At 36.9% G+C, this 15,987-nt stretch overlaps 1 protein-coding gene and 1 pseudogene across 2 annotated transcripts in view; both read left to right on the top strand.

Annotated features, from left to right (window-relative positions):
- Positions 1 to 283: 283 nt before the first annotated feature.
- Positions 284 to 1,499, top strand: LOC306868195 (urotensin-2 receptor-like; annotated as a pseudogene). The gene has a single exon. The product of its transcript is annotated as a urotensin-2 receptor-like (transcript).
- Positions 1,500 to 7,459: 5,960 nt separating this feature from the next.
- Positions 7,460 to 15,987, top strand: part of LOC306868714 (E3 ubiquitin-protein ligase RNF216-like) — a 34,282-nt gene continuing 25,754 nt past the window's right edge. The window contains exons 1-7 of the mRNA XM_079415012.1: positions 7,460 to 7,567; positions 8,325 to 8,465; positions 8,569 to 8,708; positions 13,529 to 14,119; positions 14,966 to 15,042; positions 15,143 to 15,245; positions 15,365 to 15,526. Coding sequence (XP_079271138.1) covers positions 8,399 to 8,465; positions 8,569 to 8,708; positions 13,529 to 14,119; positions 14,966 to 15,042; positions 15,143 to 15,245; positions 15,365 to 15,526 — 1,140 coding nt within the window. The 5' untranslated portion in view covers positions 7,460 to 7,567; positions 8,325 to 8,398. The remainder of the gene's footprint in view (positions 7,568 to 8,324; positions 8,466 to 8,568; positions 8,709 to 13,528; positions 14,120 to 14,965; positions 15,043 to 15,142; positions 15,246 to 15,364; positions 15,527 to 15,987) is intronic.

The following is a 15,987-nucleotide window of genomic DNA, read 5'->3' as shown; positions in this document are numbered from 1 at the left end:
ACGTACTACATCCGAGTGATTCTCATAAATCCCACCCACGACAATAACTGGACCTGCAGTCTGGGAAGTTTTACGCGCCGATGGTGAGAACGCGGCACATTTTGCGCACATTTGTTTTTATTTATTTACACCGATTTACAATGCATGTACATGTTTATAGCGTCATCTGGAAATACATTAGAAGTAGGCCAATGTATATATTGGTGAGTTAAGAGCTATATTTTTGCTAACAGATGTTAAAATGAACTAAATTCACCAAGGGATTAAGTGAAGCTTTTTAAAAATGGAATCAGATGATCCACTTGTAGTGAGAAATCAGGTGAATCTCTCGGCTGTTTTTACTAACATCTCACCGACAATACCAGGACCTGAAGAGCACGCGCCTTCATACGATATACTAATAACATCCATACTCGGCACAATTTTGACCATCATGTGTTTGGTAGGAGTAATTGGAAACGTTTACACCCTGATCATCATGAACACCTCCGTGCGCGTAACTGGATCGATGTATGTATACATTGTGAACTTGGCTCTGGCGGATCTGCTGTACCTCTCCACCATCCCTTTCGTGGTTTGGACGTACTTTGCGAAGGACTGGTACTTTGGCGACATCGGATGCCGCGTTTTGTTCAGCCTGGATTTGGTCACCATGCACGCCAGCATCTTCATCCTGACCATCATGAGCACGGAGCGCTATCTGGCTGTGGTGAACCCGCTGGACACCTTCGGCCGGTCCCGGCGCTACAGGCGCGCTGTCTCCTGCCTCGTGTGGCTCTTCTCCTTCATACTGGCTCTGCCGACCATGATCATGATTGACCTCAAGAAAGACGTGCACAATGGAGTAGAGAAGCGCTTGTGCCATCCGACCTGGCAGATGACCGCGTACAGAGTGTATCTGACCATCCTGTTCAACACCTGCATCTTGGCTCCTGGATTAATCATTCTATATCTCTACCTGAAATTAGCCCGGACCTACTGGCTATCGCAAACTTCTATATTCCCATCCAGAGAAATGAAGAAGTGTCCTAAACAGAAGGTGTTATATATGATCTTCAGTATAGTTCTGACTTATTGGGCGTGTTTCTTACCTTTCTGGTTGTGGCAGTTGCTCAGTATCTATTATTACGCGCACGGAGGGCTCTCGAGCAGTACGGTGGTCTACATTAACTTCGTTGTAACTTGTTTGGCATATAGTAACAGTTGTATCAACCCTTTTTTGTACACTTTATTAACGAGGAATTATCAGGAATATGTGAGGGACAGGCAAAAATCCAGCACAGAGTTTAAGAAGAGGTTCAGACTGTCGTCTCAAAGGTCTGTGTCTTCTGGGATGTAATACTTTGACTAACACGGACTCTGGATGCTTACAGCAAACTTTGATATTGTTGCTTCAACAGGCTGTTTCGTGGAACTTATTTCCTCAGTGTTGTATAGGAAAGATAGTTCCTAATCGTTCTCAGAACATTCCGAAACATACATTTTTATATTTTGGTTAACCAGGAAAGCTGTCTTAGCAGAAATGGTTATCACAAGAAAAAAAAACTGCAACTTTCTTGGAAAATTATTTTATGGTTGTAAAAAATAAAACCAAAAAAAGAACTAAATGAGAACAAATACTAACTTTAATGTTTTGTGTTGGTTGGGGTGGTTCATAAAATCTGCATTAGAGATTTGCTAGACCGATTATATGATCATTTTTGTCATAAACAAATATGAATGATCAAATTTTGCACTTTTTTGTTCATGTTGTGCATTTAGAGAGATGTTCTACATCACTGGCCAAATATGTGACCCTGGAGCACAAAAGCAGTCATAAGTAGCACGGGTATATTTGTAGCAATAGCCAGCAATACATTGTATGGGTCAACATAATCCATTTTTCTTTTATTCCAAAAATCATTAGGATATTAAGTAAAAATCATTTTCCATGAGCATTTTTTTGTAAATGTCCTACTGTAATTCAAAACGTAATTTTTGATTAGTAATATGCATTGCTAAGAACTTATTTTGGACAACTTTAAAGGTGATTTTCTCAATATTTAGATTTTTTTGCACCCTCAGATTCCAGATTTTCAAATAGTTGTATCTCGGCAAAAAATATTGTCCTTTTTTAACATAACATACATCAATGGAAAGCATGTTGATCCAGCTTTCAGAGTGTATAAATCTCAATTTCAAAGTTACAATGCTAACGTGGTTCTGAATCTAAGGACTATATTAAATACATGCAGGTTGTTTCATTGCACAATCATAAATAAAGAGATGGATGTGCAATATCTAAGAAAATAATGTGTTAGGATTGATTTTGAATTTCTGTTTTTTTTTTAAATCACACATGACCTTCAATATTTTTGGTATTATATTTATATGTGCTTTGTTATATAAGTTATTTAACAATATGCTTTGTCATATATATATATATATATATATATATATATATATATATATACGTATATATATATATATATATATATATATATATATATATATATATATATATAAGGTCTAGTTTACACATTAAATATGTTGTACTCAAGTACTTTGTATTGCTTAAAAGCTATTCAAAAAGCTATTGTCAGTTTTGATTTTTCATTTGCATACTATTCAGATAACAGAAAGCAGATGTGGTTGACATCATGTATGCAACCAAACCTGGTAAAATGTTCCCATAGTGAAGATGTCTCAATTTCCTAGCACTGATGCCTGGAGTATTGTCAATGCATCACATCCGTATATACGTAGTGTTTTGTTTTAATAAACTGTCAAAAATAAAGCAAAAAAGGCATTTGTTTTAGCTTGATTTTATTTTAAAATATATTGCTTATTCTTCTCCTTGTTTGTGAAAATAAACTTGGCGACATGGTCCAGAATTTCCATAGCAGTGAATGTGGTATTGTATTCATGGCCTGACTGCAGAGTTAACTTTGCTTAAGTGCTGAGCAGTGAGCCGTGAAATCACTTTCAGCAGCTAATGCACGTTCACAACACCACCAAACAAATGCAGTGTCACTTAAGTTTTCCATAAACACGTCAGTACATTGTTAAGCATCCAGTAGTGTCTTGGACACTCATTGGACTTTACTAAGCTGTTCTTCCAAATCCTTTTTTAATTTTAAATGGTCCAGTGGTACTAAAGCCAAACACTTACTCTGTCTAGATATTGTTCACATGCACATGCTGTACTGGCTGTTCTATTTTATTTTGAAGGATTGAAACCATCTGTCTGGCTACTGTTAGCCTGGTCAATGCTTTTTGTACTTCTTCTTGACTCGCCTTCAGTTGTGCAATGGAGTAATAAATGTCATGGCTACTGTTCAGGGAGGCTGTGCTTTCTTGTAAACAATTTATATGTCATACCAAGCAATATATTTCCCACAGAAATATACTTTTGGTTACATTTGGAGCAGAAGGAAAAAGAGTAACTGACAGCAGAAATGTCAAAGTTTTTTATGCATTGAATGAAACATTTTCATGAAAAGATGACCCATTTATGAAAGAGAGACATCTGTACATGTAATAATAAAAAAATAAATCCTACAATATTTCATGAAGAGGTCTTTTTACATTTATTAGTTTTTATTTGTTTTAATAATTTAAAAATAATAAATACATGACAGATACAGAAAATGGTATATTCTGTTATTTTTGGGGGGATTTCAAATAAGGTTTTGCAATCCAATATATCACTACAGTGAGCCAGACCTAAAAAGGTTCTCTGTTAACACTTTTGAATCATTGCACAACAGCAATTTTCTGTAACAATTTGATTTATTATGACTTAGTATTTCAAGTGAACATTCACAAACTCTTTTAAACATTATATGATGATTAAAGCTATTCCTATCTAATGGACAGAACAACTCTAGTGCACTAAAGAAAATCTATATTATTTCTTATTTTGATGAAAGACTGATTTAGGAGATCCCATCTGTTAGCTAATACATCTGTTGGCTACCATTTTATTGGCTTGGCAGTCATAATTGCAGGTGAATGATTTTAATGACTGACATTTCAATAGATTCTTTTGCTATGATGCTGGTAATGTCTGAACTTGACTGACGACTGACAGGGTGAAACCAGCATTTGTGAGAATTTTTATGAATACCTGATATGTTTGTATCGTCATTTGCACATGAAGCATTCATCCTGGAACAGAAAATGTTTTTTTAATGAGGATACAACAGCTTTTAGCATATGGCTAATGAGCTGAAGCCCACATGTGCTACATTCCTTGCTTTGAGTTAGAGAAGTAATGGCTGTGGTTGCAGTTTACATTGGTAAGATTAGATTTCAAGTTCATTCTTCCATATGGCGCCAGTCATGACCATCCGATGCATGGTTTTCAACTTACACTGACCTACTTTGAAATGTCTTCATGATTTTAGTCATCACCTTTTGCAGGAGAGCCTGTTGCATCCTAAGGGAGTCTGAGCATAATTGCCCACTGTTCATCTCTCCCAGGGCTAGCGTATTTACCTTTTCCATGAAATGAAGCTGAGGACGGATCTGTACCATTCAGAATAAAGACTACTTTGTTGGAGAGGCTGATAGGTCATTTCTTTCTTAGTCATTAGACACAGTTTATCCTAAATTTTTGGTCAGTTTAAGATATGAGACCAAGTGCATAACTGTGCCTCTTTAAAGTCACCATCAATTTAAAATTGGCAATTATTCTTTTTTTCTATTATTTATATGTATATATTTTTTTAGGAACATGCTGCAGGGATGATATTTTTATAGGCAATGAAACAAGTTAGCATTTTCCAGTTCCATTGTCCTTAAGTTAAGATATTTTTAAATTTTATTCCATGCTTTAAAAATGTTAGTGATGCGCCTTCGTGTTTTTTTTAAGCTTTCACTCATATTTGATTGTCTTGAAAAGGGTGATTTATCTATCTTTCTATTTGTCTGTCTGTCTATCTATATATTTAGAGACAAAGATAGTGATAAGGATTTGTCTGCAAATCACCATAAACATTACAGGGAAGACATGTCCCCCAATATTCAAAGTAAAATATTGTCAGCAGATAGACACAGGACACAGAGGTAAGTGCAATACAAACAACAAGTTTATTGAGTAATAGAAGAGGGGAATTAGATGAGCAGAATGTCCAGGTAAGCAGACGGGGAATAGGAATGTCTCTAGGGGCTTATCTGAGTGTGAATGTCCTTTTTCCTTTTCCAGGGGATCTGGAGGTAACAGTGGAGCGTGGAGACGGTGGAGAACTGGAGCGGTGGAGAACAGGGATAGGAACACTGGAGCAACTGGTAAGTAGACAAAAGGTAAGTGGGTCAGTTTAATCAACATGGAAAGTTTGAGACCAGACAGTGAGTGAACGGGAGGTCTGCAGGGATATAGTGCTGCTGATTAGTGCTGACTGGTGGCGGTGATCAGAAATCAGGGGATTGGGATCTGGTGAGTGTCGTTGGTGGAGACTGTGGTGACTCTCTGACAAATATATAAAAATAAATAAATACATACAGTACTGTAGAGCACAGTACAGTAAGTAAAACTTGAAATGTGGTGTTTCTTGCCTTTCCTTAAAAAACAAACAAAAACAAAACAAATGAAAGGCTGATAACTGTATTTCTATATTTTCACCAACCCTGTCTTGTGGATTTGGATACAGGTTTACAAAGGCCTACATGCAACCGTGTCAAAACAGAAAACATGGAAAATTGGGACATGGGACCATAGAAACGGTGTATGGAAATAATGATGATGAAATATTACATCCATAGATAATGTAGTCAAAATTGTGCACAGTAACTGATGTCAATGGATCATATTATCCTGGAAATCATTAGGCTTATCTAAACATGGAACAGCCTATTGTCCGTCAGTTTCCATAAAATAATGAATTAAGAATAATTTAAAAGTCTACAGTTAGCCTACTTCATCTAATAGTTATTTCATTGTAATGAAATGAACAGACAGTCATGCATTTTGAAACGGAAATACTTTGTTAAGTTGTAGCTAATAACTTTCAATGAACTGATTTTAGGTTTATCCGTATCCAAGCAATTGGGAAAAAAGTCTGGCATGACAATCGGTTAAGAGATTCAAATCTAAAGTTTTTAAAAAATAACATCAAAGTACTGGGCCCAATTGTGACATTTTCATTAAAGATCTGGCATTCTATTGTCAAACACTTCAAATTGGAGAAAGAGATTGGAATATATTAAATGATGAGGAATTTAAGACAGGAAGGGAAGATCCAATATTTCAACAATGGAAGGAGAGGGGAATAACAACATTGTGTAGTGTACTTACAAAGGGTGAAATTAAAAGTTTCCAAGACTTAAAGGATGATTTTGGACTTAGAAATCAGGACTTATTTAGATATTTCCAATTAAGGGATTACTACAGTAAAAAAAAAAGAAGGAAAATTAGAGCAAATGATATCGATTCCCTTACTAAAATGATGATGGATGCCTATAATCATACTACCAAGAATAATTTCTTCCATATATGAGGTGTTAATGTGTTGCAGCCCTTCCTCCACACTATATATAAAATTGAAATGGGATAAAGAATTAAAGACTGAAATACCAGAAACGGATTGGTACGATATGTGGATAATACACCAAAGTACCACTAGCTCACTAATATGGAGGGAGTTTTCCTGGAAGTGCCTTATTCGATTCTTTATAGCACCTAAGATCAAAAGCAAACAAGTCTCCAGTGTGGACGGTTAGAAGCAGATCACGCACATATCTTTTGGAGTTGGGAGAAAATCCAATCTTTCTGGGATGATGTGCAAGTAGTTATGTCTGAAGTGCTTGGATATATAATACCCAGAACCCATTTATTTTTGCTTATGGGAAATATTACAGGCATAGTACCTAAAAGCGACCAATATTCATGTACGATTCTTCTTGTGGCATGTAAAAAGACTATAACTAGGAATTGGCTTAAAGACAGCGCTTTGAATTGTATAAATAGTGGTTTGAGATCATTGAAGAAATCCTGGTGATGGAAGAACTTATGTATACGCTTAAGATGAAAAAAAGTGCTTTCAGAATAGAAATGGTAACCTCATCTGTTTGGCTTTGTTGTTATGTTTTTTGTTTTCTCTCCCTTTCTCTCCTCAGTTGGGGAGTTGGTTCATATACATATGTATGTATATAAATATATATGTTTTTTATTTTTTTTTATTCAATGCACTGTGATGCATGTATGTATAGGACTATTAGCTGTATATGCTGTATAGCATACATCTGATATGTATATGTTTAATATCCCCCCCCCCCTTTTTTGTTGTTGTTGTTGTTAATACTACTTTGTTTTATGTGCATTGTTAATCTTGTATATAAAAATAAATAAAAATAAAAGTAAAAAAAATATCAAAGTGATTGTAAAACTGTAAGAAGGAAAACAGTGACACCTAGAGGACATCCGGAAACTAACAACCGAGAAGAACTGCAACTCCCGTGATCCTCCGCGGCTCCGCCTACAACAAGACGCATGTGCGTCTGACGTCACACTCTGACTTGTTTTGGCCGTTTGTTTCGATATCCGGCGATTAAACGCTTTCGATGTGCTGGATATTGTGACTGAGAGGTACGTGCAGTTTATTAAGCAGTCTTCGTAGTCTTATTAGAGTTCGTTTTTCCTCGCCATTAAGTTGGGATGAAAAACCCGGCTGAGAATTAAAATCTGTCTCGTTTAAGTGAAATCAGGTGGCGCGGAGGGTTAACGCCAAACAGCTAGCTAAACCTGGCTAGGGACTTTAGCGAGTACAGATTTGTTTGTTTCTTTTACCCTACTGTATATTTTACTTCTCTGACACTGTCCACATGTTATAAGAGACAAAGGAAAACGAAGGATCATAACATCAACAGGGTTTCTCAGCACTGCTATGCGAGGTCAGCTAGTCTGTTCTGCCAATCTGCTGGAATTAACAGGCTGTGTTTCAAAACCTAGTGAGCAGACTCTTTAGACAGCATGTTTGGGTGTCATAGGCGCGTTGATTTGAATCATCATAGATAAACAAAACACTCTTAAGTCTCTGCACACAGAGATACAAATTGACAACACTCATTTAAATATAAATGCACTCAATGCATTAACTTTCTTAACTCTTTTTTTGTGTGTGTTATATATGAACTCAAGCTGAATAATGGCCATGAATATAAGGTTTTGATTCTGTCACACTTGCCTGCTTTAAAAATTTCAGTCATGTTTGGAAACTACATCATTTCGTGGGAAATGGGAAATGAAATCTTACGAGCACACACACAGATGTATCCAATCTAAGTGCATCATTGAGAAACTATGACTATGTCATGAATGTGCGGTTGTGCTTGTCTCATTTCAGGTTCCTGTGTGTGTGCATGGGTGTTTGTGTGAGAGAGAGAAGGAGGACGGCTCAGGGAGTCTGTGTGTCTTATCATGGCTGACGGGTCCAGTGACGATGATGTCATTCACCTGGCTAGTTTCAACACCCATCGCAGTCGAAGTACTAACACCTTTAGGCTTTATTTTGGCGCTACTATCATCTTTATTAGAAGTTATAGTAGTATTCTGGGTGTCATGACACTTTTGTTGTGCTATTTTGTTAGCTAAAAGAGTTAGGGCGAGGACGTCCTACATAACCATATCTTCATCGTCGGAATCTGATGACGAACCTGTCAGATTCGTACCAAATGTCCCTGTTGTGGTCAAGGACGATGAAGAAGAGGAGGACGTGCGCATCTTAGAGGTAACTGGAGCTGCGTTTCAATTCACAGGGTCCCTGTGTAGTATTCACTGCTCTCTACATGCTTAGCAATGCATATCTGTATAATTCATGAATATGATAATATAGCCTCCTAGTGGGTGGGTGGGTGGGGGGGGGGGGGGGGGGGGGGAGTCAGCAAGGTCCTGGTGATATGGTTTTATAACCATATATAAGTAAAAGTATAATAATATTGCATGATAGTTGTTCAAAAACATGTATCTGCATTTGGCTTTGCAAAGTTGTTTTTCCTATTTGGTTTGAATTTTGTGAGAGAACACATCTTTAAGAAAACAACTGAAGGCACACCTCTTCTGCAAGACCTTAACCTCCCCACACCCATAAACCAGTGCACTTAGACACACACACACCCTCTGTATTTCACCTCTTCTCTGGCTCGCTCTCTAATTTAAGAGGCCAATAAACCTGGCATTGTATATTGCTGGCTATTTGACATATTACAATTCAATTACAAAATAAGAGGAGAAAAAGCTATATGATATCGTGACACAAAATATTAAAGGGGTCATGAACTGCCTTTTTTATTACTTAAGTAAACGCACTGATCTATAATAGAGAGTAAACGCCTACTGCTATGATTGGTTAATAGTTGTGTATGTTTGACAGGCTACATCCTTCATAGATGGACCCTGAGGTGATTTAGATTAAAAACACATAAATACTGAGTACATATCAAACAATCTGTAATAACAATCAAAGCAACAGTGATCTCCATAATAAAACCAGTTACTCACACTTGGCATCGTCTTTTACTTTAAATCTTTCTGAAAATCCCACGTTTTTGCTTTGTAAACAAATCCGCAGTAAAATGAAGTGAACAAAGGACCAAGTTTGTACTGACGCTGTCTGGCACTTAAATAAAAAGTTAATCAAATAAAGTTTATTGTTTGGTTTCTGTGTAAACTTGCAGTTGCCCCTCTTGGAATTTACCTACCATATGTGCAAATCGGTGAGCGGGGCTAAACAGGCAGTGATGTAGAAGCAGGCATCGATCTTCTTCTGCGTAGGCGTTGTTTATCCACACTATTACATCATAGTAGAACATTCCACAAGCTGGCGTTTTGGCGGATTAGCTTCAATATAAGGTGTTGGACTAACAAGAAAGTTTTTAGTTCTGAAACTTACAGAATGTTTTTATAGCACAATGACCTCTTATTTGTCAGAAGATCAAGGGAATTTTGATTTCTCAGTTCATGACCCCTATATTTGAGCAAGTACATAACCAGCCAGTGTTCAAAACTATCGCCTTACTTTAGCCCGATTCACAACGGTTAGTTTATAATAATGTTTTCTAATTTGAGTGGTACGGGTAGGTTTTCGCGGGAGATTCAAGCATGACACTGCATCTGTCACGTCTGTAAACAAAGAAGCTGTCCCGGCTAGTAGGCTATCGCATGTGAGGATCCTGCAGGTGGTGGATCGTTTATAGCCTTTTCTCACAGCAGCTAGAATAATTAAATGTATCATTTTGATGGCGGATTGTAATCCAGAAAGGATTATGTGTTTATGAAACTAAATTATAATCTAGTTTTAAATGTGCTTCTGATTACAGATAGCCTGGGATTACACAAGATTTGTATTTTAAAGAAAACCAGTTTGAAGGGAGCATAGTTTGATTAATAATTGATTAATATGAAATTCGAATGGTTTGACAATAAGAGATTAGACTGTACAGAAATTTAAATCAATACACACTATACTCATTGTCAGGGGCGGAGCCAGACGATGTAAACATTCGGAGCTTAGCCCAAACCTAGCGGGGTCCGGGGGCATGCTCCCCCGGGGAGATTTTTTTCCCATTTACGTCAGCTAAATGCACTATTTTTCAGGCTGTTTGAGATAATAGAATGCCTAAAAATCTATACACTATATGGGAAAATTATGAATGTTACTCAGTAAAATAAAAAAAAATCACCCAGTAGAGCCTATAACCTATTTTGTATTTAATTGTTCTCCAGCTGTAGTGAATCCAAAACACCAAAAATGTTAAGGATGACTCATTTTCATCCAATTATAATTATAAACGCAGGGCTCTATACACTTATATTTTTGAAGGAGCACTTACACAGCACTTACAAATTGCATAAATAATCTTATGAGGCTAATGTATCAAATATAAAATTTGGAATACAGAAATATGAAATGATGAAAAAAATTAGAATGGTACTTTGCCACTAGGTGGCGGCAAGACACTGCCTTAATGAGTGAGTCAGTCAGTCATTTAATCAATCGATTTGTTCGAAACAGATGATTCATTCAGAAAAAAAGTAAGCAACTGTTTTTATGAATGGGTCAGTGAATCATTTACTCAAGCAAATTTATTCAGTAAACACCGCTGTGTGTTGCTGCAGAGCACAACAACATGCGTTGTTTGGAACCATTTCCTTAGCGAAATATGTATTTTTTTATTATCTTGTTTATTGAATTGTTGCCCTGACACGAAAAGTCTGCCACAGACCATGCTAACCCAACATTATAACCGCTCTGTCTGTGTGTGTGTGTGTGTGTGTGTGTGTGTGTGTCCTAAAGACTGTGCTGCTCAACCGTTAACTGTTTGATGTTCAAAATGCAACGTTAAATCAGACACAATTTAAAACCGAATAAGAAATATAATACTATGATTAAAAGTTACAGATACCTGAAGCTGTTGTATCTTGGCGTTCAAGTGTTGGCTGGGGGTGTTTTACTTCCTTTTTTTTGAAGAATTTTGAAATATCCATTTTATTTTTCAAATAAATTGATCTAGTAAAATACTACACGCCAACAAACCGCCTGGCTCCAAAAGATCTAATTTGATTGGCTGGATCGTACAGACGCTCATCGATGGTTGGCCAGTTTACATGTCAGTCAGAAGCACTAGACTCAGTGGGCGGGTTTTGTCGGGTGTGAATGACAACGCGTAAATTGACAGACACTGTAGACGTGAGAGTCGAGAGATATTTATTTATTTGTTTATTTATTTATTTAAATTCTAATATAAATTACTTTATTGCGCATGGAAACTCATTGATGGCATAGTAATAAAAACATTCGGGGCTTTACTGAAAACATTCGGGGCTCCAGCCCCCTTAGCCCACCCCTAACGCCGCCCCTGCTCATTGTCACACAATGCTGATGTTGTTAAAGTTAATAATTTGAGAATAAAGTATAATAATAATTTGCACGGTTAGATGTGATATGAGCTAACCGATCATTACACTTAATCACTATTGGTAGCGCAATTTATTGTAATGCTTTTTTCCTCAGTTGGTCAGAACAAACATGGCAGACTTGTTACTTGTTCAGATGACAATATACGGTGAAAATTCTGATTTGGGTCATATATTCCAAGATGAAGGCTAGAATCTGTGATTACTAAGTACAGGACTCACACCGGTGTGGTGACTGACAGCTACACATACTCCTCAAAACATTAGATTCATCCAAGCTGGAGCCTTGCCAGAGTAGAACCCACACAATTAAGATTTAAGTAACTGCAATTCTAGGTTTTCAAACAGAGATGGCGACAAAGAGGCAAAACTTATGGACTGCAGCTTTAAATGAATCTTGCTTAATAATGAATGTCAATAAATGGCATGGGCTTAAATAATATGTAGTTGCCTAAAGAGAATCTTACATGGTATATTTTGAGCTTTTTTGTATGTTTTACACAAAAGAATTGTTCAATGTGGGCATGCAAGCAGTTGCTGTGGTAACAAACAATATGATGCCTGCTTGTCAGAGAAAATGTCCTGAAGATATCACTAAATACTATAGTAATGAAAATAAAACAACAACAGTGCATATTATATTTTTCTACATGCTTAAGATCATGCATATTCCCTCTCATTTCTGTGAAGGACCTAAGTTGAGGACACTTTCGCAGTTCTATGATCTTTCCACACAGGCACTCTGGTGCCCCGCTACTCGTCTTAAATGGATAGTTCACCCAAAAATGAAAATTCTGTCATTAATTACTCACCCTCATGTTGTTCCAAACCTGTAAGACCTTTGTTCAACTTCAGAACACAAATTGATATAATTTTGATGAAATCCGAGAGCTTTCTGACCATGCAGACAGCAACGAAACTACCACGTTCAAGGCCCAGAAAGGTAATAAGGACATCATTAAAATAGTCCATATGACATCAGTTGTTTGACCGTAATTTTATGAAGCTACGAGAATACTTTGTGTGCAAAGAAAGCAAAAATAACAACTTTATTCTACAATTTCTTCTCTTCCGTGTCAGTCATTGGCACACGTTCACGAGAGTTTCAATTTAGCATCAAACTGCCTTATTTTCTAGGCAACAGGGTTATTATAGTTAACTAAAGCTAAATTACTTGATTAAAAATATAAATTAAATGTAAAAAACTTTTAATTTCAAGTAGTTGCCAAGTCAACATTTTTCTTTTTAATTTAGTTACATTTAATGTGTTAAAAACGTAAAGGTATATATTAATAAACAGTTTTTTACTGTTACTAATAAAAACTCAATGATACTTAAATAACACTGGTGTGGTAGGCAATTGCACATGTAACCATTTATTATCTCGTGAAGTCTGTCTAATCATTTTTAATTGTTCCTTAAATGTCTAAATACTTTTTAGCAGCGCTGTTTTTGTTTTGGCCATAATTGTTTTTTTCTCAAGAAAAGTGAGAACTACAGAGAAATTGAGTTGAGAGAAATTATCATTTTCTCAGTGCTTAAATTTCTGGAAAATTGATGTGTAATTACTGCACTAAAATGTGATGAGCAGTTCCTGTTCAAATATTAATCATATACTCTCTTTCCATCTGGCAGCCACAGCCCTCACCTCATCGTGAGCTGATCCGACCTGCTGCCAAGTGGGGTGTGAGCACCTTCCCAAGCCAGGCTTCCGGATCCAACAGACATCCTACCAGCGCACACGCTCATCATCCTTCTGTAGTCACTGCACATCCTACATTAGGAAACCAAGCCATAGGTGTCTTAACCACGGACCAGAATGCTGTACCCTCTACATCTAGAGAAAATGCCTTGCACAGACCTCCAATACCTGTTAAGGACTCACTGCCCCTTCCTAAGGACCCTTCAGCCAGTGCACACTCAGTGAATCAGGCCTATTCTGTTTTCTCTGCTCCACCCACCACTGAATCAGGTCAGTCAGACTCGGGCAACAAAATTAAAGTGGTAGTCTGGCCGAGAACTGAAAGGACCACAAAAATGCCTCAGACGCCACAGGAGACTGTGCTAGTAGAGGTCAGACAAGACGAGCAGCCGGCGGCCCCTCTCTCTCCTGCACGTTTCCCTGCACCGGCTGACAATGAGAGGCCTGGACCGTCAGCGCCCAGAGAACCCGTCATGCAGCAGACCCCTGACCGGACGTCGCTTGATATGCTGGTGAAGGGAGTGGTGAGTCTTCTGATTAGTTCCTCATGTTAAAAGGTTAGTTCACCCCAAAATGAAAATTCTGTTATTATTTACTCGCCCTCATGTTGTCCCGAACCCGTAAGACCTTCGTTCATCTTCGGAACACAAATTAAGATATTTTTGATCAAATCTGAGAGCTCTTTGACCCTCCTATCGACAGCAACGCAACTGTTCCCAGACCCAGAAATGTAGTAAGGACATAGATGAAGCAGTCCATGTGACATCAGTGGCTCAACTTCACTTTTGCGAAGCTTCACTTTTTTTGTGCGCAAAGAAAACAAAAATAACAACTTTCTTCAGCAATTCTTCTCCCCTGAGTTGCCATCTTCCGCCATTTTTAGAGAGTATCACAATGCACACGCATGCTTTCCCCTATGCGCGCTCTTTACCCCCGAACGTAAACAGTGCTGATTAAGTTGATTACGTTCTGGGTTAATCTCCAAAATGGCAGAAGATGGTAACTCGGGGGAGAAGAATTGTTAAATATATATTTTTTTTTTTCTTTGTGCACAGAAAGTATATATATTGTAGTTGAACCCCTGATGTCACATGGACTGTTTTATTGATGTCCTTGCTACGTTTCTGGACCTAGGAACATTACAATTGGTTTTCTGTCTACAGAGGGTCAGAAAGCTCTCGGATTTCATCAAAAATATCTTAATTTGTGTTCTGAAGATGAACGAAGGTCTTACGGGTTTGGAACGACATGAGGGTGAGTAAATATTGACAGAATTTTCATTTTCAGGTGAACTAACCCTTTAAAGGATCCGAGTGTGCATTTTGTATTTTAATGGTGGGATTTATTTTGATTTGTTTTGAAAATTTCAGATGGACCTTTTCCCCGATGTGCAGGACGCATATGTAGCAGAATTGATAGAGAGAGGTGACCTGAAAGATTTAAATGTGTAAGCACAAACCTTATTATGCTCATTTCTTGATCAGATGTATTTTGTTTACATGTGATTATTTTTTTTTGTGAAACATTGTTTGGGTTCTTTATCACAGAATATGCAATATATTGTTGGAAAACCCTGATTATCCGAAAAAAGCAAACTCAGTTTTGACACAAAGCAGTGTTCTCCTTGAGACGAATGATTCTGAGACGCAGGTTTGCACAACATTTTCATCAGATCCGTAGTTTATATGTGGTGTTGCTACTATGAATGTATTAAATATAAACATCTATCTAATGTGGTATAATTTACTTGCTTTTTCTCTTTTACGCAGGAAAGTGAAAATTATTTTGATTATTTCAAATTAAAGCCTGTTGGCCCAGAGGTTGTCATTCAAGCTGCAGATATGCTGATGGGTGACTTCAGAATGTTGAGCTGTCAGGATATTAAATGGTCCCTGAATTGCTTCAAAGGACACTATGCAATCACCCGAAAGGTGAAAAATATTTTCTGATTTCATTGTGTATTTTAAGGAAAATTGTGAATGATCTAAATATTGATTTAATTTTAACTAGGGCTGCAATACTTGTTGTTATTATTATTTATTATTTAGTCATTTAGCAGACGCTTTTATCCAAAGCGACTTACAAATGAGGACAACAGAAGCAATCAATTGTAGTTTTAAAACAACTAAAAACAGATCCAAAACTAAAAGCTAAAACTTTATAAATACTACCTATACACATTTTAAAAATAAAGAAATTAAATAAAAATGACAAATGTGTACAACAAAATTTCAAAACTTAACATTTAAATGAAAAACATAAAATAAAACTAAAAACAATTCAAAATATTACAGAACAAAAGGTATGAGTATAATAATGATTATAACATAACACTAAGCCAAACACCAAAAAAAAAAAAACTATATATATGTATATGTGCAAGGCAAGTTTA

The sequence above is a fragment of the Barbus barbus genome, assembly GCF_936440315.1.
Source record: "Barbus barbus genome assembly, chromosome: 4".
NCBI classification, from domain to species: domain Eukaryota; kingdom Metazoa; phylum Chordata; class Actinopteri; order Cypriniformes; family Cyprinidae; genus Barbus; species Barbus barbus.
The sequence above is the reverse complement of the archived record's forward strand: the minus strand, read 5'-3'. Positions and strand labels throughout refer to the sequence as shown.